Source organism: Polyodon spathula, chromosome 2 (genome assembly GCF_017654505.1).
Source record: "Polyodon spathula isolate WHYD16114869_AA chromosome 2, ASM1765450v1, whole genome shotgun sequence".
Taxonomy (NCBI): domain Eukaryota; kingdom Metazoa; phylum Chordata; class Actinopteri; order Acipenseriformes; family Polyodontidae; genus Polyodon; species Polyodon spathula.
The window spans coordinates 74307627-74334360 of record NC_054535.1 but is presented as its reverse complement, the minus strand read 5'-3'; the positions used below and the strand labels follow the sequence as shown (position 1 = coordinate 74334360).

At 37.5% G+C, this 26734-nt stretch overlaps 1 protein-coding gene across 4 annotated transcripts in view; it reads left to right on the top strand.

The window, feature by feature from the left end:
* Nucleotides 1-3146: 3146 nt before the first annotated feature.
* The window catches only part of LOC121300445 (growth hormone receptor-like), a 48284-nt gene continuing 24696 nt past the window's right edge, over nucleotides 3147-26734 (top strand). Inside the window, exons 1-3 of one of the 4 annotated variants that reach the window (XM_041229016.1) lie at nucleotides 3147-3502; nucleotides 9647-9692; nucleotides 22152-22238. In XM_041229016.1, coding sequence (XP_041084950.1) covers nucleotides 22163-22238 — 76 coding nt within the window. In that variant the 5' untranslated portion in view covers nucleotides 3147-3502; nucleotides 9647-9692; nucleotides 22152-22162. Of the gene's footprint in view, nucleotides 3503-4203; nucleotides 6265-9646; nucleotides 9693-22151; nucleotides 22239-26734 lie in introns of those variants that run through there. The other 3 variants (XM_041229033.1, XM_041229025.1, XM_041229036.1) reach the window with 3 other exon arrangements.

The following is a 26734-nucleotide window of genomic DNA, read 5'->3' as shown; positions in this document are numbered from 1 at the left end:
TCCATGTATGAGCACTCCTTTGCATGTTCTCGCCTCTGCCATTGCTCCCGGCCTTTCTTGAAAAGGTCTGGTCAGAGAAGGCATCAGTTCTCCTAGTGGCCACCAGGCGGTCCAGGAGAATCTGGTTCTCAACCCTGTGCCAGCCCTGGGAGATCCCGCTTCACTGAGATCTCCTTTGCCAGGCAAGAGGCACACTTTGGCGCCCGGAGCTGTGCAGGCTCCAGTTATGGGTCTGGCCCATGAAGGGGACCGCTGGTCAGCCTTAGGTCTGTCAGATGTGGTAGTGGGTACTCTGCAGAATGCTAGGGAGAATTCCACTAGGTCGCTGTACATCTAAGTGGAAATATTTTCAAGATTGGTGCCGTACTAACGGTCATGATCCAATCTCCTGTCCCATTGAGTTGAAGCATCTCTCCATGAAGACAGCCTTCCTCTTGGCTATCACCTCCGCAAAGCGGCTTAGTGAGCTGCAGGCGCTGTCTGTACATAGCTCCTCCATGCGTATTTGGGATGTTGGTAGCAGAGGCATGCAAACCCTTCATTTTCTCCCCAAGGTGGTTACAGCCACCTACATTGCTTTAGAGGAGGATAGGAAGTTGAACCTTCTCTGCCCCGTTCGGGCATTGAGATGTTATGTGGATAGGACGAGAGCGCTGCGTCAGGTTGACCAGCTCTTCGTCTGCCATGGAACACTATCCCTGGAACAGCCCCTTTCGAAGCAGCAACTGTTGCATTGGATTTGCAGACACAGTCTCAACTGCGTATGATGGTGCTGGCTTACTCCCGCCTGCGTGGGAGGCCGCACATTCCACGAGAGGTGTGGCTACATCATGGGCCCTCTTTTGAGGTGCCTCCATGCCTGTGATTTGACATGCAGCTAGCTGGGCTACCCCACATTCTTTTTCCAGATTCTAGCACCTGAACTAGGGTCCTTGAGGTTGCACACTCGCACTGCTGACCTTGGTCAGGCAGGGCTAGGCGTCCCTCATATGCTGCCATTCTTTTCTCCCTCGGGACGGCTCTGGTACTCATTTTCCCATAACGATGTTTTGGTGGCCATCTTCAAATTGAAAGGGAACGTTAGTTTACCTACCGTAAACCTGGTTCCCTGAAAGAGAAGATGGCCACCACCCGTGAGGTCTCATCGGTCCACATCACGGTTTCGTCGCGAAAAGAGGGTGAGGCTCCCCTGCGTGATGATTATGTACCCTCGGTAGGCGGGACCGAGGGGGTCACCGAGGGGAGGAGGCCTATCGGCAGCTTTGATAGAAAGAGCTCAGTTACACCTACCAATAGACAGGAGTATATCCCATAGCAATGTTTTGGTGGACATCTTCTCTTCCAGGGAACCAGGTTTACTGTAGGTAAACTAACTTTATACGTAGATACAGCTGTATGATCTGCATAAGTCTGATTTAGAATCACAAACATCTCGCAATCACGCCATACCTGTACCTGTAAAGGTTACAGTAGACATTCATTTTCATGCAACAGGTGCCATCCAGACAACAACTGAGGACAGATCAGGCATCTGTCAGTCTTCTATGTCAAAGATACTGACTGATGTCACAGGTGCACTTTTCTGTAGGTCAAAGGAATGTGTACTTTTTCCAATCAGGGAACAAAATAGAATTAAACACAACAGTTGTATAGATTGCACACATGTTGCAATATCCCCAGATTCAAGGAATGACAACATAATTCTTTAACCGTGCAAGTTGTATATGATGCTTAATGTTTTATCACGGATGTAGTTGTCAAGTACCCTGGCTCATGCTCATTATTTATCATGGATAGCAGTGCCTTGTTCACAGATCCAAACAGGGGATTAAAAGTGGAGGCTGGCTAATTTTAGAATACTGTATATTAAATACATAATTAACATATATGACCATGCGAAAACATATGTAACAAACCCATATTAATGTTGAACGTTTTTATTATGATTTTTCACAAACATACATACACATTCAGATATTGCATGTAAATTATATGAATATTAAATTTGCATCTGAGAATACATCGTGATTATAAAGGACTTTTTTTTTCTATAGGCACGCTGTATTATTATTATTATTATTATTATTATTATTATTATTATTATTATTATTATTATTATTATTATTATTATTATTATTGTTATTATAAGAAGGCGCTTTTTTATCCAAAGCGATTTACAGAGACTAGGGGCTGCAGCACATCTGCTGTTCTGCGCGTTAGGTCCCAGAATCTTTTTTGAACTTTAGAGTATTTGACCTTTTTATGGAAGAGGTTGTGTTTATTTTTTCAGTTATATCCTTCTGTATTTTAAATTTAACAGTGGCTCCCGACCTTTTGCCGAAAAGAACAGCTAATAATGCATTATTTTTTTCCCCCATTGTTGCGACATCTGCACTGCCTAGTTGTTTTCCAGTTAAATTGGAGACTAAATGTAACTGATTGTCTTGTTAAGGAACCGATAAATCAATTGTCGAAGTCTCGACGTATAATTAGGTGGCAAAACAACTCTTAGTGAAAATGCGTTGTTGTGACCTCTATTTTCTCTATTAAAATGAAGATCAGGCCCTAAAATTCTCGCGTCAGTTAATTTTTTTTTTTTAGTAAAAAATATCTATTATTATATATATATATATATATATATTATATATATATATATGTGTGTGTATATATATATATATATATATATATATATATATATATATATATATATATATATATATATATATATATATATATATACATACATACATACACACACACACACACACACACACACACACATAACGTGTGCTTTTAGAAAAGCAATAGTGGTCTGGACAAACACTGGACGACAGTAGGATCTTTGTTTTTACTGACTGTACCAGAGAACTGTCAGAAAGCCGAGCTTCCGACGAACAAGGTGCAGTTTTGGGAAGTGGGTCGTTCAGTGTGAAAGCTCTCTTGTTTTTACGTTATAATGCGGCTCTCAGTTTGTAATGTGTACGCTGGATACAGCGACAATCACATTTTATCAGCCCATCTGTTAACTGGACATGTAAAATTAAAGACCGTGCTGCAGCTCTCCCCACCACGTATGCCACACGCCCACTTGGTCCGTGTACGATTTTCTTTTTTTCATACGGTGCAGTGTAAGAGCCTGTCGACAGAGAGCGCCTAGGATTTTCTTACTGACACACACGCAGAGAGTGAAAAGCATAGAGGAATTTGTTGAGCATGTATTTTTCAGTTCAAACTGTGAAAGCTGGCTAAAATATATTGCAACTGCCAGATTCAAGAACTATGAAAGCTGCTGAAGGATCGTTTCTATCTCAGCTGTAAAGAATATTCTTAGCAAATGACATTTAGGTTGGAAATAAAACAGATTTTTCGATCGCCGCCTCGTAAGGGGGGGTGGGGGTACTTTATGTTCTGGGGTGTACTACCAGCAGTATCCCTGTTTGTCCCGCAGCGAAAGATTACTGCTTAGAATTTTTTGGATAAGACAACTCTTGTGAAAAAAAAGGTAAGAGATCTTTTTTGTTTTGTTTTTTTGTGTAATTAGTACACGTCAGTTGGTGTGCACAGTGGGAGTCGCTTGAATGTGTTTTTCTGGGGGTGGTCTGCACTCTACCGACTGTGCAACGCAGAATCAACAAAACAGTGTAATCCCGTTTCAAGTTCTCACTTGTTATATTTAAAAAGTTTGCAATTTGTGTGTGTGTGTGTGTGTATGTGTATATATATATATATATATATATATATATATATATATATATATATATATATATATATATATATATATATATATTCTGAAGACAGTGGATAGCTACTTACGGGTCATTTTGTTAACTTTGTTTAAGGGTTGCATCGTTATATTACACCCCGCTGATGGTACCACCAGGGTAATGTGAGGATGACACTGCTGTTTAATTTGTGAATCGGAATGCAATTATTCTTAGAAGAAATAATTAGGCTATACACGTACATCACGTTTAGACTGTTTAAATGTGATGACCCAATTTACTTTACATCAGCAATTCTGAACTGTCCACACATTACGTTTGCAGAATAGTAAGAAAGGGTGTGTATCATAAATTGAAAACCGTTATCTAAGAAACAATATTTACACACACACACACACACACACACACATATATTATATATATATATATATATATATATATATATATATATATATACACACACACACACACACACACACATACACGTGTGTGTGTGTTATAATTTAACATATATAGATATTATAATTCTACATCACGCCAATCGTTTGTTTTTAGGAGTTCCTCATCAACTCAGACCAGCGTACATCAGAATCTGACATCCTTAGGATCACACTATCGTATTATTCAGTTGTTATTGATTTTCTGTTGTGTTTTCATTGTTTTTTTTTATTTTTTTATTGCTATTGAGATGTAAACTAGCGGAAAATGGCTGGAGCGGCAACAAAAGCTTTCATTTTACTTCGGTTCTAATATTCAGTTAATTAGAAAGCTAGATCCAACTTGTATTTAACTTTTTGGTTTATAAATAAACTGGCTTCACGGGTTCTTTTGGCAAACAGCCATATAGTGAAGTATTTAGAAAGTTATGAATCAACCCACAGTTACTTAAAACCACAATGACTTTGGTTTTAGTCTTGTATGCCACAAAACTTTATGAACATAGTGCTGTAATAGTATTTATACTTTATTTTAGATTTGGTTGATTTATGCCCAGAAAAATAAATATTGGTAAAACCCGCACTGGAGCCACCTCCACCATACTCCATTTTAGACATCTGTTCTGGATCATTTATCTATATTTACTTGATGATTTCTGGTCAGAGTGATAGTGCAGTGTTTGTGCTGGATGTCCCCTCAGTTAATATTTGATTTGCTTTCTGGATTGCTATGTAAAAAGCATGTCAAGTAAAAAAAAAAAAAAAAAAATTGTAGGACAAGGTGTGGGAGAGATGGGGTTAAGTTTATCCTTGCTAACAGTCACATTAGGTAGTTGAGTGCTAATTGGGGAATGGCCACCTGTATATAAAGGAATTAAAATCCTTTGTTGGGGGTGAGTTTATAACTGTGTTGTTGAATGTTGTAGTGTAGGTGAATGCCCAGCCTATGCATGCTTATTTTCTTCTAACCTTTTATTTTGGCCCCTGTGCCTTTGTTTATTTGTGTTTTGTGTTGAATTAAAGAGCGCTTTGAGCTTAAACTGCAGCTTCTGTCTCTGGGTTTGCTTTCCTGCCGCTGACCTGCCTTGACCGCAATGCTACCCTGCTACACATGGCTGTCTAGAGTTCTGAGCGCTGTTTTTAGTGGGAAGCTGACAGATGCATAAGCTGATCTGATGATGGGTGCCAATCTGTAGACCAGTATATACAGTAGGTAGAAATATAAACCAGGATCTTAGACAATTTGAAGAATCATTTTAAGTATAACTGTGCTTCTTAACATCGACAGGAGCTAATATGATCTGTCATTTAAAATGTAAGTGGAATCCACTATCAAACACCTTGCAATGATCTACACACCCCCATTGTCCTCTGCATACATGTTAATGATTTACATCCTGCATGATTTCTGTTCTTAATATCTATAGACTCACACAGTACATGTTATAGAAGAGAGCAAAAGTGAAACAACCCCCCCCACATTCTACCAAGAAAAACACAAGGATCGAAAATAAAAGTAAAAAATAAATAAAAAGCATCATAGAACAGTATCATTTAGGGTTTCTGATTTTTGGTTTTAACCGATAAACACAGATAAAACACCCCCAATACAAAAAAAAAGTAAAATAAAATGCAATCTGTGTATATCCAATGAATACCAGAAGAACACTGGAAATGGTTACTCAGTTCACATTGACTTCACCCCTTTCCCCGTGCAGTTAGTTATGCAATGTCCCTCCTTCCTGGCTTGTATCCAGCATGGATTTGTTCTGAATACTTTAAACCCACCCAATGTATGGAGTGCCAGCAAATTACAACATTTTTATATGAGACTCAGCAGATAGGGAGGATTGTACACACTTGCGAGATTTAAAATGGACATTGCAGTTAGATATTGAGGATGGTTGTTGCTCACAGGATTTAAAGCTATATCAGTTTGATAGGGAGAATTGTACACACAGGATTTAAAACGGGATTACAAATTGTGGATTTAAAAAAAAAAAAAAAAAAAAAAAAGCCTAGACACACAAACACCCCAGAAGAATATGCCCATGACCATAAAAATTTAGTTGTGGAAGACAGCAAAGGGAAGAAGGTTCTAGTGTGTAAGTACTGTAAAATTACTATACATATTGAGCCAGATAAAAAAAAAAAAGGCTTAAGAACTTTGGGAAGTAACTGAAAAAAAAAAATTCATACAGTAAATACAAAGTGAAAGCCCAGAAAAAAAAGACTGTTTCAGTGTATCTATGTAAAACTCAAAAATAGCTCAAAATAAACATAGAAAAATTAAATTAATAAACATTGAAAAACAAAAGCCCAAAGTACAATATCTCATAGAGTATTGTTAATCATAATGTACAATGTGGTAAGCAGAGTAATTACTGAGTAAAACACTGTAAATGAGCAGTAATAGCAATGGAAAAACTTTTCAAAGTGTACAGTTATAATGGAAGGTTACCAAGGTCAATTTCTATAAGGGCTGTATTAGAAGTTTAAACCTTGTATTATAAAATATACTTTAAGAGTGATATTAGATCCTGACGGATGTAATACAGACATAAAGGACATAAAGAACAAAGTTGCATGTGTGTAACTTCTATTTACCAGATTTGCAAGCAAACACAAAGAAAGGGACGAATCAGAACAAGCAGACTAGTCTAACTTCACAGGGACAAACTTCATGTGGATCTTTTTTGGCAACCTCAAGGGTCTGGTTTAGCATGCTGCAATTTGTATTAAACTTGATCTGGTTTACTGATGAACTCAATGAGCTGATCAACTCTTGGTATGTGGTAATTGTTAGCATCAGTGATACCAACAGTAGACCAAGCAAGTGGATCAAACACACATCTTCCCTCTGTTGGGACTCAATTTGGTACACTGCGATTGATTCATGGTAATGTATTTAGCAAAGTGCTCTGATTTATTAAAAGAGGAGCGAGGGCAGGTTGAAACATTTATAAAAAGACATATCTGCAGACATCTTTAATGGCAATGTTTTTAGGCATGTCTCACTGATTATATGTTCTTCATAAGAGTTGTAACCTGTTTTTAGTTCTTTGATCCAGAAGTGTAAAACTCCTTTCAGAAGGGGAGCGAGGGAGGCACATTCAGATTGTCAGAACACCATTCAAGCAGGATAAAGATGATGAGGACCAACTGTTATGAGGATGAGAAATGGGTACAAACACAATGGGTTGCAAATACACAAATTCTGTCATAATAATAATAAGAAGAACAAACAAAATGACAGTCTGTCAGGCAAATCTGTATTTTACTTAAATGTCATGTTATAGTATGCAAACTGGGAAGTGAACATATCTGTGAGGAGAACAGGGTATGTTCATGAACAATATTTATTTTGTAGTACAGTAGTTCAGAAAAAAAAAATGTGTTGCAGTTAAAACATTTCATAACATTTATAAATCCAGTTCCACTGCATATTAAAGCTTGGAATCTTGAATTTCTCAGAGCTCTGTCTCTTAGATAATTTAATTTGTCAGGACATATTTTCAAATCATTACCTACAGTCTTTAATAAACTCATTACTTTGGTGGAAGAACAGTACAAAAACAGCCTTTACACAGGTCTAACCAATATGTGTTGTGTCTCAAGGTCTCTTCTTGCACTTTGCAGTTGTTTGTTTCTCAGTGGTGTAGCATTATGCCCTGTGATGGGTTAAAAATAGTTTTGTTTATTTTTTGTGTAAATAGGATGGAAGAGCTGAAACAAATTTGTTGAGAAACTAAAAGAAAAAAGACAGCACAGTGTAGACAATAATCTAGTAAAAACTCCTCCTGGAATTTAACATAGAATGGCAGGAAAGTATGTTTAGCTTTATTGAAAATATGTTCAAAATAGCAATTAAAAAACTGCTCTTCTGATCAGAAAAGTTATCCGTACCACCTTTCCTTTTTATAGAAATGCTATATAAACTGATTTAAAAAAAAAAAAAAAAAAAAACGTATTCATAATGAACAGACCAATCAAACATTTTAAGCAATGGGTAAAAATATAGCCAGCTGCCATATTACTACTACTATTGACCATTTATTAGTTGCTGATAAAAGGAAAGAATACATTATATATGTTATTCACCCTTGAATGCTGTTCCATATTTTGTACGCCTGTTTTCTGTGTTGTGCTTTACACTCATGTAAACTTTGTTATTAAAATATTATCACAGTATACTTACCATATGCTACAGTAAAACATGTGTTCTCACTCCCAAACAGTGTCATCAAAACAGCAAAGCTTTTTAGTTTTTTTGACTGTCAGCCAGATAATTGTTGCTGCTTTGTATTTATGACAATCTGTGAACAGAATTTGGCCGAAAACTTAAAAAAACTCAACAGGTGTGAATTTCAAAACTTTTTATTACAAAGTGTAAAGTACGTTTTGTTTGTTTGTATTGCCAAACTAGATATAATAAATACAGTAGGTATTAAAACCGAAAAACAAAATCAAGAAATTTACACTTTGAAGTAAAGAGCTTTGAAAAGTACAGGTTGGTCCATACCAATCAAATTCTGCATTTTGTCATTTTTACTTACGAATGACGGTTCTCTGTTGTTTTCTAAAAGGGGTTTGGCGTCTGTTCTTGTGTTTCCACACACTCTCTAATCTTAGGGTGAGTTTACAGAACACTTAAAATAACATCTTTAAATAAAGTGCAAGATAAAACGTGTGAATAGTCCTCATTGTATCAGATCGAGATAAGCCAGAGATATGGCAAGGGTCAGTTTGGTTTGCCCGACACTGTCTGCTTTTTTTTTTTTTTTTTTAATTTATGAAATTTGTATTTTTAAAAAAAGTGAATTGTAACTAATTCAGCTGGTTCAAAATCTATGGAAATAAAAGGCAATGCTGTGTATAAACATGAATTAGGCGTTTTCAATGAATAAATGATAAGCAGAGATGCAGCATCTTTTTTTAACCCGTTCCTGTCTTGAAGCATACAAGGGTTGTATTACCCTTTTCACAGTCAGACACATGAGATCTAATGAAATGCACCTCGCAAAGTAAATGACCATCCATAACAGCCCATTGTACATCTAGCGGACAAACAAGTGTCTTTTGCTTTGCACCGGCACTGTTAAGTATTCATAAGGACAGTAGTGCATGAACCAGAACTGAATTTTCTGGAGCCCAACAAAATCATTTCTTTCTTTAGTAACCTCTGTTACCCAGGCATGAACATTGCTTTAGTCCCATTCCTTTGATTGGGTAGGGAGAGAGATCATAATGACTTGCCAACGTGTTCTACCCGCTTTAAAATACCCATGCTGAGTTGTGGTTATATGATCAATGATGTGTATACTGTGCTGTCCGAATTCAGGGATTGACTATTTCAACTGCTGTTACCTTCCAACATGTCTGCCATACAGTTATCTATCACTGTTTAATTTTTAATAATTAACAGATGTGGTTTATTATCTAAATGTGGTCCTCCTATTCGCTACCTCTGTATTTCTGTGTTGACAGGTTGAAGTTAATGGGTCCTGCTGATCAGAGTCCTTTTTAAGTACCTGTAAGTCCTGCTACCCTACATATACTTGTGTTAGAGAACCGTATTACTGTTGCATGCAGATCAAAGATCACATTTATTATTTCAAACGTTTTCTTGCACTTTGTTTGTACTCGTGACTCACTGAAACTTGGAACATACTGTAGTGTACCATGCTTGAGTGTTTGTGACCTTTTAAAGTAAGACGGAATGAATGGTTATTTATTTCGTTAAACATTTTTTTAACCAAGTTCTTTAAAACTTACCACAGGGTTGCTTGTCTGTTTCACATGCATCATTTCACTAAATGTTGAGTGATTTTATTTGATTTAAAGTTCACTAAATGCTGAGATTGGATTTAAAGTATCCTGCTTCATCCCTGAAAAGCAACAGAATGAAAGTTAATGTTTGACTACTGTGCAAAGTCTAAGCCACCAGAAAAGCACTTCTGTGATTACTGATTATATGGTTTTATTCGTTGTGATTACAGCGTGACAGTATATTTTGTGTAATGACAAACGGTAATAAAGTTCTGTTGGTGAAACAAAATTACTCTTATAAAACTTTACCGTGGTAAAAGCATAGCACACTCACAGAGGTTCGTTTGCCCCTTTAAAAACCATAGACCCGATACAAGACTTGTTTTTTATTGCTTACATGCATGTTTAATCAAACAAAATAAACATCTAGCTCCTTTGGAGTTTTAACGACACATTTGCAGGTTTGCTGACTAACAAATATCAAAAACACACCGTTTTTAACACGAACATGAAACAGGAGACACGGTTCCTGTTTGCTTACTCTTACGACACACGGCCTGCCACTTCACACAGCAGGTGCCCAGAAGAGAGCAACTGCTTTCCTTAAATACTCTGTACCTGGCTCTAATTTACAATAGTAGCCAGGGGCAGGGGATAATTAACAGTTACATTACACACATTTTTGCATGTGTGTTTGGCAGGGAGGATTTTAACCCCCTCCCTGCTCTGTTATATATATATATATATATATATATATATATATATATATATATATATATATATATATATATATATATATATATAATATAATTTTGCTGATCTTATGAAAACCTCTCTCAGAACAAAAAAAAAACATGGTTCATACTAGCTTACAAATGCATATACAGGATTCCAGCAGCCATGGGCTCTCAATTGTAAATTATTCTACAAATAAATGTACAACAACACAAGCCTTTCAAAGCAAAGGAAACGAGCAGCAGGGTCCCATAAAGATTTACTGGTACTGATGGACTGGCTTGACCTGTCGTATTTCTAAAACACACATGCTGGGAATAAACACTAACTCATCTTAAGCTTACATAGTGAAAGTTAATATATTTTCTGTTTACAAGTCTATCCGGTTTTGTTGAACAATAGCATATTTGTATGCAGCGCTCCTGATAAGGTTTTGGGTCTGGGAGTAATTTACCCTCAAATGTGAACACGGAGGGAGTAAAATGCAACATTACCTTGAAGAGTAATCTCTATAAATAGTGTATAATCTTTAATGGTAAATACTGTACAATTTTTAATGGGACCGTTACAGTTTCCAAGTCAAGACTAAAAACGCACTTGTATAAAATGGCTTTCTTATTTTAGTGGGTTTTAATGTAACTTTAAAATTGTATTATGTGTATACTGTTATTTAAATGGTCTGATTATGGCAGTTGTATGTGTGACATGCTATACAAATGTGTCCTTTTTTTCCGCTATGTGCAGTACATTGCTTAGCGATACTTGTGTATAAAAAGCTCTATATAAATGCAATTAATAATAATTGTATTATTATTATTATTATTATTATTGAGTACTTTAAATATAATTCCTGTTTTCAGTGGCATTGAAAGAAACAGGTGGTTCCATGGGTTGGTTTGGTATACATTATATGATGTATCGCGCATTCAGACTCTTCTCAAGTGTTGTGCAGAAGGTGGCAGTATTACAGAAAATTTGATTTTAGGTATCCTGCTTCCCAGTGCATTCCCAGTTTACTTACATACTGGGATGTATCAGTCAGTGTCCAGGAAGTGGACCTTACTATAGTTTTCAAACAAGGCCTTGAGTAGGCGTCAGGAAAGTAGTATTTATTTTGTCTAGGGATCACATTTTCTTATAAAAAAAAAATTAATCTGGGATCTTTTTGACACTAAAATAAGACTGCTGGCCTGATTTATTATTTGTCAGTATTGGTTCTGTTAGCCGCTAGTCAGTACTATTTTGAAATGGAGCACAGGCTAATGTTCTTGTGGTTAAAGCCCAGATGGATCAGTTCCCACAAGAAGCAGTCAGATTTATTTAATGTACAGTTTATTTTTGCTCAATGCAATATTTCACAGCAAGATTCCCTGTGAAAGGTGACTGTGGCTGACCATTATCTGAACTAGGCAAGTCTTGATGACCGTATCTCTCCAACATACTTTTGTGCATCACTGTAATGTAAAAACTTCATTCATACAGCTTACACCTTAACCAGAATCCAGATGTAGAATAGGCTGGCATGTGGCTGTGAAAAAGTGTTCCTTTCTCAAATAAACATTCCTAAGACAATGGTGATCAAATTATGTCAGTTAACAGTGCAACTCTACAGTCTAGTCTCAAAACGGGGGGTTAGAGTTTATCCCTCAGCCACCAACGAAAGTTTATATATACAATTCTGGTTAAACCCAAAACATCAAAGTTGAACAGCCTCCAGTCACTGACTTGGCCTAGAAATAAACTCAACTTCATTTAATCACTTCTTAGGGAGTGTACTCACTACTGACTGGTCATTAAGGGGTTAAAACTAATAATGATGCCTTAAACAGAAGCCACAGTTTATATAATTTGTGTGTTGGCATGTTTATAACTCAACCTGTGCCTCTGAGAGCTTAACATTATATATTGAGACATAATGTGTAAAGTTTGGCTCTAATGTATTGTTCCAAGGGGGAGATAATTTATTCTGGATTTCTGTGGCTGTACTGGCAGTGACAAGAGACAAGTAAAGTTATACTGTATTATATCAGTCAAATAAAAAAATAAATAGCAATCAAGATGTTATCCAGATGCTAATTACTGTGGATGGGAACTAGAATTGGAAACAAGATCATATTACATCTGGAAGTAGTCTTTATTATGGTAAGGCTTCCATCACAGGAATGTAAAGATTGATATCTCCCCTTGAAATGTAAAGATTCTTCCTTGTGCAAGCATTCGTCCTATTTAAATGTATTACTTATTAATACATTTAAATGTATTATTTATTTTATTATTCGCCCATGAATCTGCCATTTCTTTTTGTTTCCATGGGAGAATGCTTTACATATCCAGCTTTTACAAAAGCTGCTGCTGAACATGTTGTTCTACTCATAAGCAAAATGTACGATTCAATACAGCAGTCAGAATATTGGCGGATTTGCATTTCGTATGTGGGGATGAGTTTGGGGCATTTGCATTGCTGATTTCAACTAGTATCTGCCCCCATTTCTTAATGCATCGTATTTAATACACTCAATTCACATGTCCAGTACAGACAGGCTATGGCATGGCGATTAGTAAATAACAGGTTTAAACTATTACACGGTTATACCATGGCTAAAATGATGATACCGCTCCTCTACTCTACAGAGCTTAAGTTCAATGTAAACATCAAATGACGCAGTCTGCATTGGAATGTGAGAGTTCTATTCAGCCCTCTGATTGGAGCACCCATCACATGTGACCACAAGCTGCCAATCCATATAAGTACTTGCTTTAAAATAACCAAACAAATAGACAGTTTACAAAGAAGGAAAAACAAACCGCTTTGATAAATTTACCCTGTTTCTGAAGCAAAAAATATCAAACCATGTCAATGTAATGCATCATTTTCTCTGCACTTCTGAATTCAGTAAGCTTAAATATCCTTTGCCTCTGCTAAGAGAGTGTGGTAACCTCTCCTCGGCTCATTAGAAAAAGGTCATTGTTTGTAGTTGAACAATGTCCGTGATTAAGAATCATCGCTGACTAGGCTACACACAGCAGCTTGGTAAATCCAGAAATTTATTGAATATCTATTAGAACTGTAAGTAGAACTAGAACAACTAGAACTGCCAGGCAATTTTACCGCTCCCAAGCCCCAGTATCAATACCCATCGAAGTGTGTTTAGTTCTCAGTGTGCCAAGTTTAAAATCATCAGCTTCAACTGTTCCACAGAAGAAGATTTTGAAAGTTTTTTTTTTCAAAAATGCGTCAGTTGGCCATCTTTTTTTAACGCACAAATGCCATTTTTGAAAATGTAAATTGTACCGACACAGGCACGATGGTTTTCAAGTTTGGAGTTAATCAAGTGAACCGTTTTAAATACAAAAAGAAAATGTAGGAGTGGGGGCAGCCATATTGTTTCACGAAACATAACCATTTTGACATATTTGTATCCCGCTGGCACCGGAAAGATGCCTACCAAGTTTGGAGTCTGTTGGTCAGGCGGTTTTCAAGTAAAAGCAGTTTGTTGTTAAGGGCGCATTTCGGTGAAATTTGTGGCAGACATTTTACTATTGAATTGTATCACAGCAATTTCTGCTTTGCAAGCAGGTTTGGATGCTGATAATATATGCCAAGTGTCAGATCAATCACTTCAATGGTTCCAAAGAAGAACATTTTGTGAGGTTTCAAGAAGAAATGCGTCATACTGCCATTTTGGTTTAACACCAATTTCTTAAGTCAGTTGATACAGATACAGTATTGATACAGTGTCAAGGATGATGCTTGTGAAGTTTGGAGTTAGTCAATTAAACCGTTTGTCAACTGAGGCTGCTTTAAATCTAACATGTAAATGAACATCTGGCGGCCATCTTGTTTTTTTTAAACCATAAATATTTTGACATATTTGTATTCCACTGTTACTGGGACAATAACTACCAAGTTTAGAGTTTGTTGGTCAAACGGTGTTCAAATAGCAGCAGTTTGCTGTTAAGAGCGTGTTTCGCTAAAGTTTGTGGCAGCCATTTCGACATTAAAATTGATTGCAGAAACTTCTGCTTTGCAAACTTGATGCGGGTTTGGATGCTGATGATATATGCCAAGTGTCAGATCAGTCGCTTCACCGGTTCCCAAGAAGAAGATTTCGAAAAGTTGTATCAAACAATCTGTCAGGGCGCCAATTGCAGAGATGTAGCAGCACAATTTTTGCAGCATCTGATAGCCAGTGTATCCAGCTTGTTAACTGCCAAGTCAGAACCTGATCAGTCACACAGCTTCCAAACAGCAGCAGTTTAAAGTTTTGGGAAGGAAAAAAAAAAAAAAAAAAAAAAAACCTTAACAATAAGCCTAGCTTGGAAACCTAATAACAAGCCTCTTGGAAGTTCCCTTCCCAACCTGTAAACCACTCAGTAGTTGTTAAAGTGGCAGGTTGACTTGCACAATTTCAAAGTTTGCATAAGATCTGTGACAGTGAAAGCTGCCTGAAAGGCAATTGGAAAAGGTGTGTTGTGTTTAAATCAGCAGTATGAGGCCTGAAACATGTTTACCTGTGATTGATTAGAAGCCATATTGCCAGGTAATGTTTCCCTTGAAGATCTTTCTGCTGGAAAAGCTGTGAAGCCAATTTTTAGCCAATGAGAAATCAAAACTGAGCACTCCACCCCAAGTGCAATGATAAATAGATAGGGCTGTCTGCCTCTGTAGAGAGCACAGCTGTTGAATGTCAGTACAAAATGAAATGCTGCGAGTAACTATGCTTGTGCCTCTCAAATTTGTTCAGATTTAAATGGGGCTTTTTAAAAATTGTAATGAACATTCTCCATAAAGGACATGATTTTACATAGGGGTTAATTTGTAAATAAAAAGTTACCTACTCTTATAATTAAGGAAGAGGGTTAACATTGTTGTTTCTAGGTCTAATGTACTGACCTTGATTTGCAGTAGCTTCCATGTATGCCTCCAGTTCTCAGCAATGTACCAACCTTTTCTAGCCATGTTTTAATCTTCAAGTCAGAAAAATACCAGTGACAGACTGACTAATCTGAAGAACAGAAGCTAATTTTTTGGCGTTTTTCCATTTGGGTTGTGAGAAAAATGAAGTAATTTACTTACTCTTAGATGTAAAATATATTAAAAATGATATATATATTATATAATATTCATAATATATATATATATATATATATATATATAATATTTATATAATATATATAATATTGTAAATAGATATATATAATTTTTTTTTTCCATATGGTTCATTTACAAACTGTGATTCGGTGCAATCTGGCACAAATAAACCCCTGGTTTTACAAATCACATTTGGGTTTACAGACAGACTTCTAATTGTATGCAGAGAATTACCTGCAATTGAGTGACTGCAAATCACAAGATGTGTTTCAGCACATCTTAGCAAAGTAGTGCCAGATTTTCACCCAGTTCCTTTCCTGCCCCATTTTAAAACATTTCATAAGAGAAACTTAAAAACTTCAAGTTTCTGAGTTGTTTTTTTTTTTTGGCTGCAACCTGAAATACCTGCATCCTGCAAGTTGCATCTTCAAAGACACTCAGCACATCGCTAAAGGCAGTCAAGTTTGTGTTTGCATTTCAAATCAATGACAGTGTACTTGTCCCAGTGTACTTGTACTAACCCTTTTAAAATATTTACACTCCCATCTTGCAAAAGGAAAAGCCTCTTAAATAGCTGTATTCATGTGCACAACACTCCTACAGTACATGTTAACAGCACTCTGCAAGATTAGCTTTCTTTTTCACTTCACTAGTTTTAATTTGAACTACCTAGTGCATCAAGTTGAACATGTGGTGGAAGATACACATTTGTTGCCTTGGTTTCATAGTATGCATCCATTAAGCTCTGTGTAGCTGGTTTCTAACCCAAGCTCAGTAAGACACTGAAAACCATACCAGATGGACCAAGTTTCTCAAACCCAAACATTAATGAATTGGTAATTTGTTGTAGGAAATCCCTCGTAACAAGCTCTAAACAATTCCCTAGGGATATGACTAACACATCTCCTCTCTTGTGTGCACACACCACCTACTCTTGAACTTCGCTCCATCACCTGTGGTTTATATGTCATTAACCACAGTTGTGTGAAAAACGCCTCCCTAGGATTTAGTCCTCATGAGCACAAATGACTCTGCATTATCGTACTAAGATACTATACATCTTTGTTTGCAGTGTAGCGTAATTACCAAACTGAATTGGGTGAAGTAGTTCAGACACTGTTTTCATCACAATTATCAGAATAGTTTTTATTTGTATTTTTGAAAGCCTTTTTTTTTTTTTAATAAGTTTGAATGGCTCCAGAATTTCATCAGAATTTGGAGGGAGGCTGGAGACATTGGGCTAGATTCTCAAAGCTGTCTACTGTACTCCAGTTCATCATTGGCGCAATTTATTTCTGAGAGGAAAAAAATTCCAAAACAAGTAAGAAACCACTTTGGATTTCAGCTGTCTTCTGTAAGAGTCCCACTGAAGTTTTCTCTGAGAAGAAAAACTGAAAGAAACGCATGGTCAAAGGGAAGGTCATGCACCCAAGTGCAATCTGAAAGGTCTTCAGCAAAGATCTTCTGCAATAGAAGTTCGAAGAAGATTGGTGAAAATCAAAGGCAGTTTATCACGTTCATGTACTATGCAGTGTGATGGACCACAGATTGAATGAAGACCCTAAAAAAGCATTCACGTACCAGCAGAATGTCACAAATGTTTAAGTGCGAGCCTTATTTCCAGAGAACTGTCCTTCAGATGAAGACTAGGGGAATACATTAACCGGAGTACTGACACCCTAATGCAACATCTTTAGAAGTTGATGCTAAAGCTGAAAGTGGAGATCATGGTAGTTATGTACTGGACTTAGAGAGAGCCAAGGGATACTGGTTTTGAATAGCAGGATGATATTGTGCAAATCAATGGACCTCTTTTCACAAGAGATACTGATATTATGGCTTGTGTTTTATCAGTTTTGTGCCACAAATGAGGACTGACCAAATTACTTCAAGAGCTCTACAGCATCAAGGGAAATTATAAAAGGATATTCCTCATGATCGTATCAAACTGTGTACTTCATTTTTTTTTTTTTCCGTAACTAGGGAGTGGCATGCTCTGAAAGCTATGTGAACCTGCAAGAGCACGATCACCTATCCAGTATAGAGCTGTTACAGTCTTCAATGGGACTGCTACAAATCAGTCGCAATTCCATTGCTGATCTTCAGCAAGAGTTGATTTTGATGTCATACTGTTGAGAAAATGTGTAGAGAAATACATTTCTTTCATGTTGTTTCCTTAAAATGTATTGTGTATAGGCCTAAGTGACTGTTGTTGACAGAACAGTACAGTTTCTCCATGTTGTCTAATGAGAGATCTTTTTCAAACCGCACTGCAAGCTGGTAACGGGTCCAACAAGCAGATTTAAGATTTGTATTCTATGGATGGTGAAACTGTGCATCGCTGGCTTAGTACTTGTGCGTGATTTACAAAACCTGGTAATTTTAATAAAGTTCTGGACTTTTTCACAGTACTGATATTTAATTGGTTCAGCAGTCAAAAACTATTTTGGAAACCACATGGTCTTTTGGTATGAGATGTTATTCTACATTCTGTGGATGTAGATCACAGTGGTCTAATTGTACAGCACGTTTTTCCATAATTGAAGCATATAATGAGGCTTTACTGAACAGGAAATTGAGGCCTCGGAGTACACTTAACAATCCACCCACATACACTGTATAGCGATTATCTATTCTTTGGGCTGGCAGTGGACAGACTTCTGACTTGATTTAAAAACAAATCCCCCCTTATTATGGCCAACCCTATCTGGAACAGCCAATTGTCATAAATTACTTTTGTAGTCTTGTGGGATCCACTTTAGTTACAGCCGTTTTTTGTTGGTGGGAGGTGAAAGTGCATTTAATCGCACTGAACTACATCAAGTGTTGAAATTCTAATCCCAGAGTGCCGTGCGTGGTTGCATCCAACTAAAGTATCCAATTGCTGTGTGTACCAGGAAGAGTATACCTTTAACCCAGTACATTCTGTTCTGTTCTGCATACTCCAGGGATTGATGGTTGCCATTTTCTGCATAAACACGCCAGGGTTATTGTACATAGGTGAAATTCTCTTCTTTTTTTTTAGACTAGTTTTTGTTTTGTTGCTGTTGTTTTTCTTAGCAATTGTAAACAAAAATAAGAGATTATAACGATTCCCATGCACAGATAGTTGGTCAGGTCTAATTCTAGTTTTTCTTCTTTATTAGAAAACTGAGAAGGTAAGAAAGCTTTCTTACACCTGCTTTTCCTTTATAAGGAGAGGGTGTTTAGCAGAACATCAGTGATATATGAAATAGATATTCATGGCAGAAAAGCATATCCCGGAAAAGAAAATGAAACTGTCAATCAAGATCTGCAAAAACTTGAAAAATAAACTTCAGTCCCAGAGAGTAGAAGCAGCTTTACTGGATTTGCCTTCTAATTGGAGCAACAAGTCAACCACTTTTCAAGCCATCTTCAAGCCGAGTAGAAGAGCACGTCATTATCGCCAGGAAACGTACTAAACAGTAGATGGGACTTTGATTAAAAGATAATGGAATAAGTTTAATCTGTGCATACTGTGCATTATAACTCTCTACTTGTGTGTATGTGTGTGTGTGTGTGTGTGTGTGTGTGTGTGTGTGTGTGTGTGTATGTGTGTGTCCGTATGTGTGTTTTGCAGAACGGAATTCATAACCAGAGCCAGCATAATGAGGAGTGACACAGTGAAGTACATAACACTTGAACTGGACATGTGTTTAAGTTCTTCAAAGCCACAGCAGACTTGTCAGCAAGATGACAAAAAACCCTCAATGATCAGTGTGTGACCTTCTCACTTGTGCATGCCCTGTTTCCAACCCCCACTAACTATTATGTCAAACAGCACTCTTAAGGTTATGATTTCAAGTGGACAGAGGATTTACCAATGGGTAAGGGCCAGTATTATTATTCGTCTGCCAAATAAACGAATAATAACAATAACAATAAATAATAGTAACAATAATAATAATAATAATAATAATAATAATAATAATAATAGTAAAATACCCATAATAGCAAACTAAGGAGTTGATGTACTGAAGTGTTGAGCCTGTCACAATACTCGCAAACCAGTTGCAAAAGAGTCGGAAGTCTTGGGTGAAATATACTAAACGTGCTGTGACAGGTACTTGTGTCACATGTGCAGGTAACCAGTGATATGCAACACAGAGAGACATGGGAGTTGGAGTTGAAACGCTGCTCAAGTGCGCAGGATTTATTCACACACAAAAAGAAAACAAACAGGTCATGTGCCGCTACCAACAATAATAGCACAGAGAGGACACATACAGGGGACTGTGCAAAAGTCAAAATAAAACATAGTACAACAACTACAAATAAAAGGTGCCACACAGGGCGAGCGCTAGCCTTGCTGAACGAGGCCTCCCGTTCCAAGAACCTGTTACACTATGCAACCCTCGCTATACATTACTTGGGACCAATATCCCCTAAACTAACCTACTTGCGAGCCAGTATTGTTAGTACATCTTAGTAGTAACAATTACCTAAGCAGTGTTTCTGTAGGTAAAAATGTCAACATACAACTGAAACATTTAAATCACTCAACAATCTTTTTTTTTTCCCCATCTCTATCACTAAGAATTACAGAAAAATTGGCAAATATACTGTGGTATTTATTTAATCAGAGAACAGAACAAAGAAAATTCAGAGGCAAGCAGTAGCAGTAACACTATTCAAAAGCCATCTGAGAAATCACTGGTCAAGTCTCACTCCGCATATAACATATACTGTATATGCAGCAGCGGCATCTACTTATTAAACTAAATAATCGCCCTGACTAGCGAGTATGCATTATTTAAACTCGACACAACAGACACATCTCACCACTACCCTTTCAGAAACATATTTAAAACAAAGTTAAAATCTATCCTGCTGTCTGCTGACACAACCGTTGGGCTTTTAAACGAGGTCGGGTTCGGCATAGAATTCTGTTGTGCTCGCCGCGGTCGGGAAGGACTGCAGCACTGCGCAAACTCACACAGAAGTCTTTTAGTCCACGTTTCATCTAATGCTGGTTTACAATGTAGTGTAATTATGCCGCTTACCGGCAACGATGTGAAAACAGCCTCAGAAATTATTGGTCAGCTTCTCTTGAAGACCGCAAAGCCTCATTAGGATCATTTCCTACAAAATAATAATTATTTAAAAAAGCACTCTGAATCCCCTCTCTCGATGTCAAGTGCCGCGTTTTGCTGCTAGATGCGGCCTCGTGCCTCACAACACACCCAGGGCGTGTGGTAAGAATTGTCTTACCGCACACCCTGTCATGGATTTTTTCTTATGCATCACCTAGAATTTTAGGATTGAGACATAATAATAAAAAATAACATCATGTAATCCAAAAAAAAAAAAAAAAAAAAAAAAGTATATTGCAAAAATCAGCCTTAGTAGTACAGTATTTCATGTTCGATTTCGACTTTTTCCAGTTTTTGTCATTTTTTCGTGAAGTATATGGAAAACTACAAAGCAGCACGTAATTCAATATGTTAGCGTAACATTATTCAGCAGGTTTCATTCGACTTTATGAAGCGAAATTAGTTAATTCTACAGGGTGATGCAAAACATTTGGCCATAGCTGTATTAAGATAATAAACCCTATGCACAGGAAGGCTACAGCAGCAATCATGTTTTATAATCATGAGGACCTGTGGACTACATATTTTAACCCAGCACATGAATCAACTATTTCCTATTGAATTACAGTGAAGCACCAGTAGCCTAACCTTTCATTCATGCTTAAGTCCTGATTTATTCATATGCGCTTCCACTTGTATTGTATTTGGATGGCCTGTATTTAGATGTAGATGCCCTAATGTAAGTAAAAGCATCTTCCCCCAGTCCTTGATGAAGGGTCATGTCCAGTTTGGTTTTCCAGTTATACTGAAGGTACATCTCATCTGGGTAAAGGAGCCCCTACATGTACAAATGCAGAGCACCATCATTCAGTTACATGAATCAATTGAATTCAAGTTTTTAGGAATGTAGTATACAGCTCCTGTCACTATATGTTATATTCTTATCTTTTGCAAGGGATATGCATTTACTAAAATCTATTTTCTGTTTTGTTATGCAAAATCTTAAGGTTTTGTCCTAAGTATCTGTATATCTCCTTGTGTGGATTATACTATTCAATGCACATTTCAAAACATTGTAATTTAAAGGTAGTTCTAGATTAATTACTCAAGCCTTAAAACACTCTCATTATATTTAAAATGAAACCCTTGGTATTGAATGCTGTAATAATGCCGCTGCAAAACTGGGATTATAAATAGCATTTTAAAAGAAAGATTACAAACCATGATATTGTGTAATAAAATGTTTAGTTTTTTGTGTTTATGAACTTGTTTCTTAAAGTTGAATCATATTAGTGTACAGTATGCATGGTGAAATTAACATTTTGCTGTCTGTCAATTGCAGGAGCTGGCATCATGTCTGCAAGGCTAGTTTTTCTGTCTTTGGTCTGCAGGGCTGTGGCTGTTGGAGAGCATGTTACTACGTCACATGGTGAGTTTGTGAAGTTGAAGTATTTTTGTAAAGTGTATTTTCATGCAGTATATTGTGTGTGTGGTGTTTAGTACTTCTGGAATGCGACCATCCAACCATAGTTGCACGTGCTACAGTCAGGCATGCTCCCTCTCAGAGCTCTACGATGCAGACTAACTGGGAATAAAGTTGAGACCATCACGTTTCCCAATTTCACCATAAACCATACGTCTAAATTGAACAATAACACATTTAATTACGGTAAGCCCTAACTGTGAATGTGAAACACGCTGTATTGAAATAGCAACACCACTGATTACAAAATATTAAGGGATTTGTCTTTATTTTATTTTTTTTGCCACTGAGGTTTGTCAGGTAGAACAGTAAGAATAGTAATAAGAAACAAGTTTGAGATATGAAACTCATTGTATGCATGAAGTTAACTGCCGGTGTGAGAGCTGTGCGCTCAGAAATGCAGCTTCTGTGCAGATAACCATTTGGACTTTTTATGTAGAGCCATGTTCAGTTACTACAGTTGCTGACAACTGCCCTCAGTTTTCTTTTGATTGGTAGCTTCAGGTACTTATCTTATGCAGTCTCAGCAAGCAGCTGCTGAGACTGCAGTGTGATTTTGTGAAAAAGACCATCTTTTGATATCTGCATGTTAAACATCGACTTGATGCAAGGTGAAGTCCAGTCATCCTGCGTTTGCTTCAGAGATCGTAGCTAACAAATATAGATCATATCCAGGGGAACCGAGCAGAGCATGGGTATTAGGGAATGTCTTTAAACAACAAATGAGTCATTTAGTGAAATCCTTTGATTTGACTCTGGCCCGATCTGAAATTTGAAAGCTTATATAAACACCTTGGTGAAATGTGCCAGTGACTTTAAACTTGTATGTGCAGTGTTGTGTGATCATATGACTTTTTGCTTGAAAGAGACCTGACTCTCCTAAGATATTGGCATGAAACAGGTTGTTCAGATAGATTTTATGATTCTCGTAAGTCAAGCATCACTTTGGGTAAAGCACAATAAAAATGAACTGTTTGTTCAGTAACGTGGCAAAGTTGTCCTTGCCACAGATAAATTTGACCTTAAATGTCTGCCGTAGAATTTCAACTGTCCTCTGTGTAGACATACTATTGTTCAAGGATATTTTATAGTTGAGCTTGAAGGTAAAATACACAGAAATTTTCTGTCTACTCTTGTGTAAGTGCTTTACTTAACTGGCAATTTACAGAAAATGGTATTGCAACATGCCTGTATCACCCATGAAGCCTTAACAAGGTGATGTGTTTCACATGTGCTTGCTGTGACCTTCACTGTCACCACAAACCACATCACTAGTGTTCCATGCCTAATTAAAACAAAAACTGCCAAGGGGTTGGGAAAGTTGGAAAGTTTTATATTTGGTGCTGAAGTAGAATCGAGAACAGTGTAGAGTTGCTCAGGTTATAGGCCTCTAAAAGGCTATATATTCTGTAGTGTGAATTAATTAGTTGTGGTGGGAATCTGAAACAAAGAAGGTATGACGTGAAATGTGTTTTAAGTCGTCACTCATTAGAACACAAGTACCTGTACCATTAAAAAACAGGAGAGGCTTTATACAGTCTTACCTCAGTATTTCACTGTCTACCTTACAAATACAAGAACGGTTCATTACTAAAGGGCCCTTTTACAGTATAGTACAATGTACTGTCAGCATGGTTAGTTAACCACATTTATGAATTATCAAATCGTGACAGAACAAGGGAGCGCTGTATACTCACTTGATTTTTACAGTCTAGAAACCATTCTGTGTGGCGAGTGCTCTGTGCTGCAATAAAACCCTGCGCCTTCTCAACTGAGCTGCTTGGGCAGCAAGCAGTCTTGGAAAAAATGATCCATCTTGATGAGCCCTGGAAAGGATTGGATTGCACAGATGTTCTGAGGCCATGAAATATAGACTCTTGTAAATCTTTTTTTTGTTTTGCTGAAACTGCAGTCATCAGTGCATAACAGCGCTAATGGATATGCACTGTTCACCCTCCGCTCCTGGAAAAAAAATGAATGGCAGCCGCTGTGGAAAGTCAGCTGAATTGCAAGGAAAAGTCTTGCAGTCAGCTGACCTCACTGGCCTTTGACTTGCCTTGACCCTATACAAAACCTCGCAGAAATGAACAAGGAGGTGTGTCTCAAGGAAGCTGTCAGTCAGTTTATAAGAGCACAGGAGCTTTTAGTCATGGAATTGACAAGGAATTAAGACCTCCATGGAATTCAGTGACCCTGGGAGTCAACGCAAAACAACCTTACAAATTGTAAAGCTTACTAAATTCAGTTCCTGTCCTCTCTTTATAATGTTTCGCTTTAAAGAAAACTAGTATTAATCATGACAGGTTTGAAATGTGATTGTCACTCCTGGAATCAGCATTGCTACAAATTGTTCCGAGCGTGTGACGTTGTACAGCAGGAGCACAGGTTACAATGTGCCTGCATGTTGTAAAGGACATTCTACGTGTACAGAAAAGGAGAAATTCTGGAGAAATGCTGCTAATTTGTAACAAAGTAAAACTGAAGATACAGTAATAACAAAACCAGAGATGCCATATTATGCTGGGAATGCTTTTGTTTTTGCGAAGTGGTCATGAGAGCAGCTGCTAGGTAATTATCCAATGGCGGCAGTTAAATGTCCCCAGCTGAAGGCAAGTGCACTTAATGAAAGACAAGGTTAGTTATCTGCAGGTAATGACTACTGCCGAGGATATTAGAATTACAATTCATGTCACTGATTTAAAGTGACTTCAGGATTATAAAATCTTGTTAGTTTTTAGAGGGCATCTACCAGTGAGAGAATGAGGATTCTGCTTGGAACCTGATTGGCTGAGATGCTCATTGACAACTTTGTGCACAGTTTTGGGTTCTCTGGACACAGTACATCGCGGTAACAGTTCAAAACCTGTGTGCTTATTCCTTTTTCACAAATAACAGAATAAACCATACAAAACATAAAACACAAAATAACTCGTAGCTCTCTTTGGGGTGTGTCACAAAAATAGCTGTAGGGTGACGTCAGACCAGGAAATGAATCCCATAAGGTAGCATTACAGACGAAACTGTCACTTCTGCTCTCAGTGCTTTTATTAAATGAATAATTCAAAACACTCAAACAAAAAGGCACGTTGGCCAAACAAACAAACAAGTATCGTGCTGGTTTTGAGCCAACACGTACAACATTTGTTTCATTTCTACTAGCTGCTTTTACTTGCTCCTCCCGTTCTCTACCCCTCGACACTCTCCTAATGAGCACAGAGTGGGTCCTTTTATTTTCTGTGGCTGGAGCCTTAATTACCCATTAATCAAATAATTACCTTATTAAGGCTCCAGCCACATTCCCACGAGATCCACGGTGACTACACATTATACTCAAAAAGTAGATAATGTTGGACGGCTTTCATCCACCCACACACAACGTAACAACATAATAATAATAATACAAAGCAAATAATACAGATTCATAAAAGAGGGCGGCACCCCGTCACAGGGTGCTAACTAAAGTTCAAGGTGACTTTTCCCTATCCCACACCAGGCAGCTAAGCCACTTACCGGCTTCACAAAAACTCTTTTCAAACAGCACAGGATTTCAAGTTTCATGATTTTTCATTTCGTTTTGTTTTGTTTTCCTTACCCTCTATCTCTTTCTCCCCCCTCTCTCTCTCTCTCTCTCTCACTCGCTGTTTGTCTATCTCTCCATCTTGGTCTCCACCTAGACTCGAAAGTGTCTTTTCCACATTTTTTAAATCAGTCCCAGTTAATTTATTGAGTGCACCTGAACAGCGACTCTCCACCGCATCAGTGCTTAGGTCACCAATTGCACTCTGGGACACATAGTTTTCCATTCAGCACATAATACCACCACCACATCAGTGGATACCAAGTACGTATTATTCTGAGCCTTGTGTACCTTCCTTCCGAAACCTTACTATATATTACCACCCCCCCAGCTCAGACCCATAGAAGTGAGCGACCTTGGGGAAACAAACTGTGAACCTCTAAAGCGGCCGTCAGCGTATCCCAATTTTGCACCAATTATGAAAATTGTGAAATTGTACAGCTGGAGGCTTAAAAACCATCTGGTCACCCTAGCGTTTTCTCCCTATTTTCGATGCATCCACTTCAGGGGAGCATGAACTGTTAAAATTTTTTTTTTTTTTTTTTTTTTAAACCCTCAACTCGTAAATCCTCCCTGTCAGCCTCTGGTATGCGGGGAGTTCTGAACAAACCTTTTCTCTTGCTCTGGTTATTATATCGTGCATAATCACGTTTGTTTTTCCTGACAACACTGAAAACACGTCCCTGTCCCTCCCAGTGAATAGCTGAGGGCAACAGGTCTATGCAGTTATAAAGAACTCATGTATGTGCCAGTGTTTTCTGCCAAATAACCTCTAGTCACATTTTACTAACATCAATAAGACACCGACTACCAAGGCTGATAAGGGGAACCATATTTCTTTGCAAACATAACTGGTAGAATACTG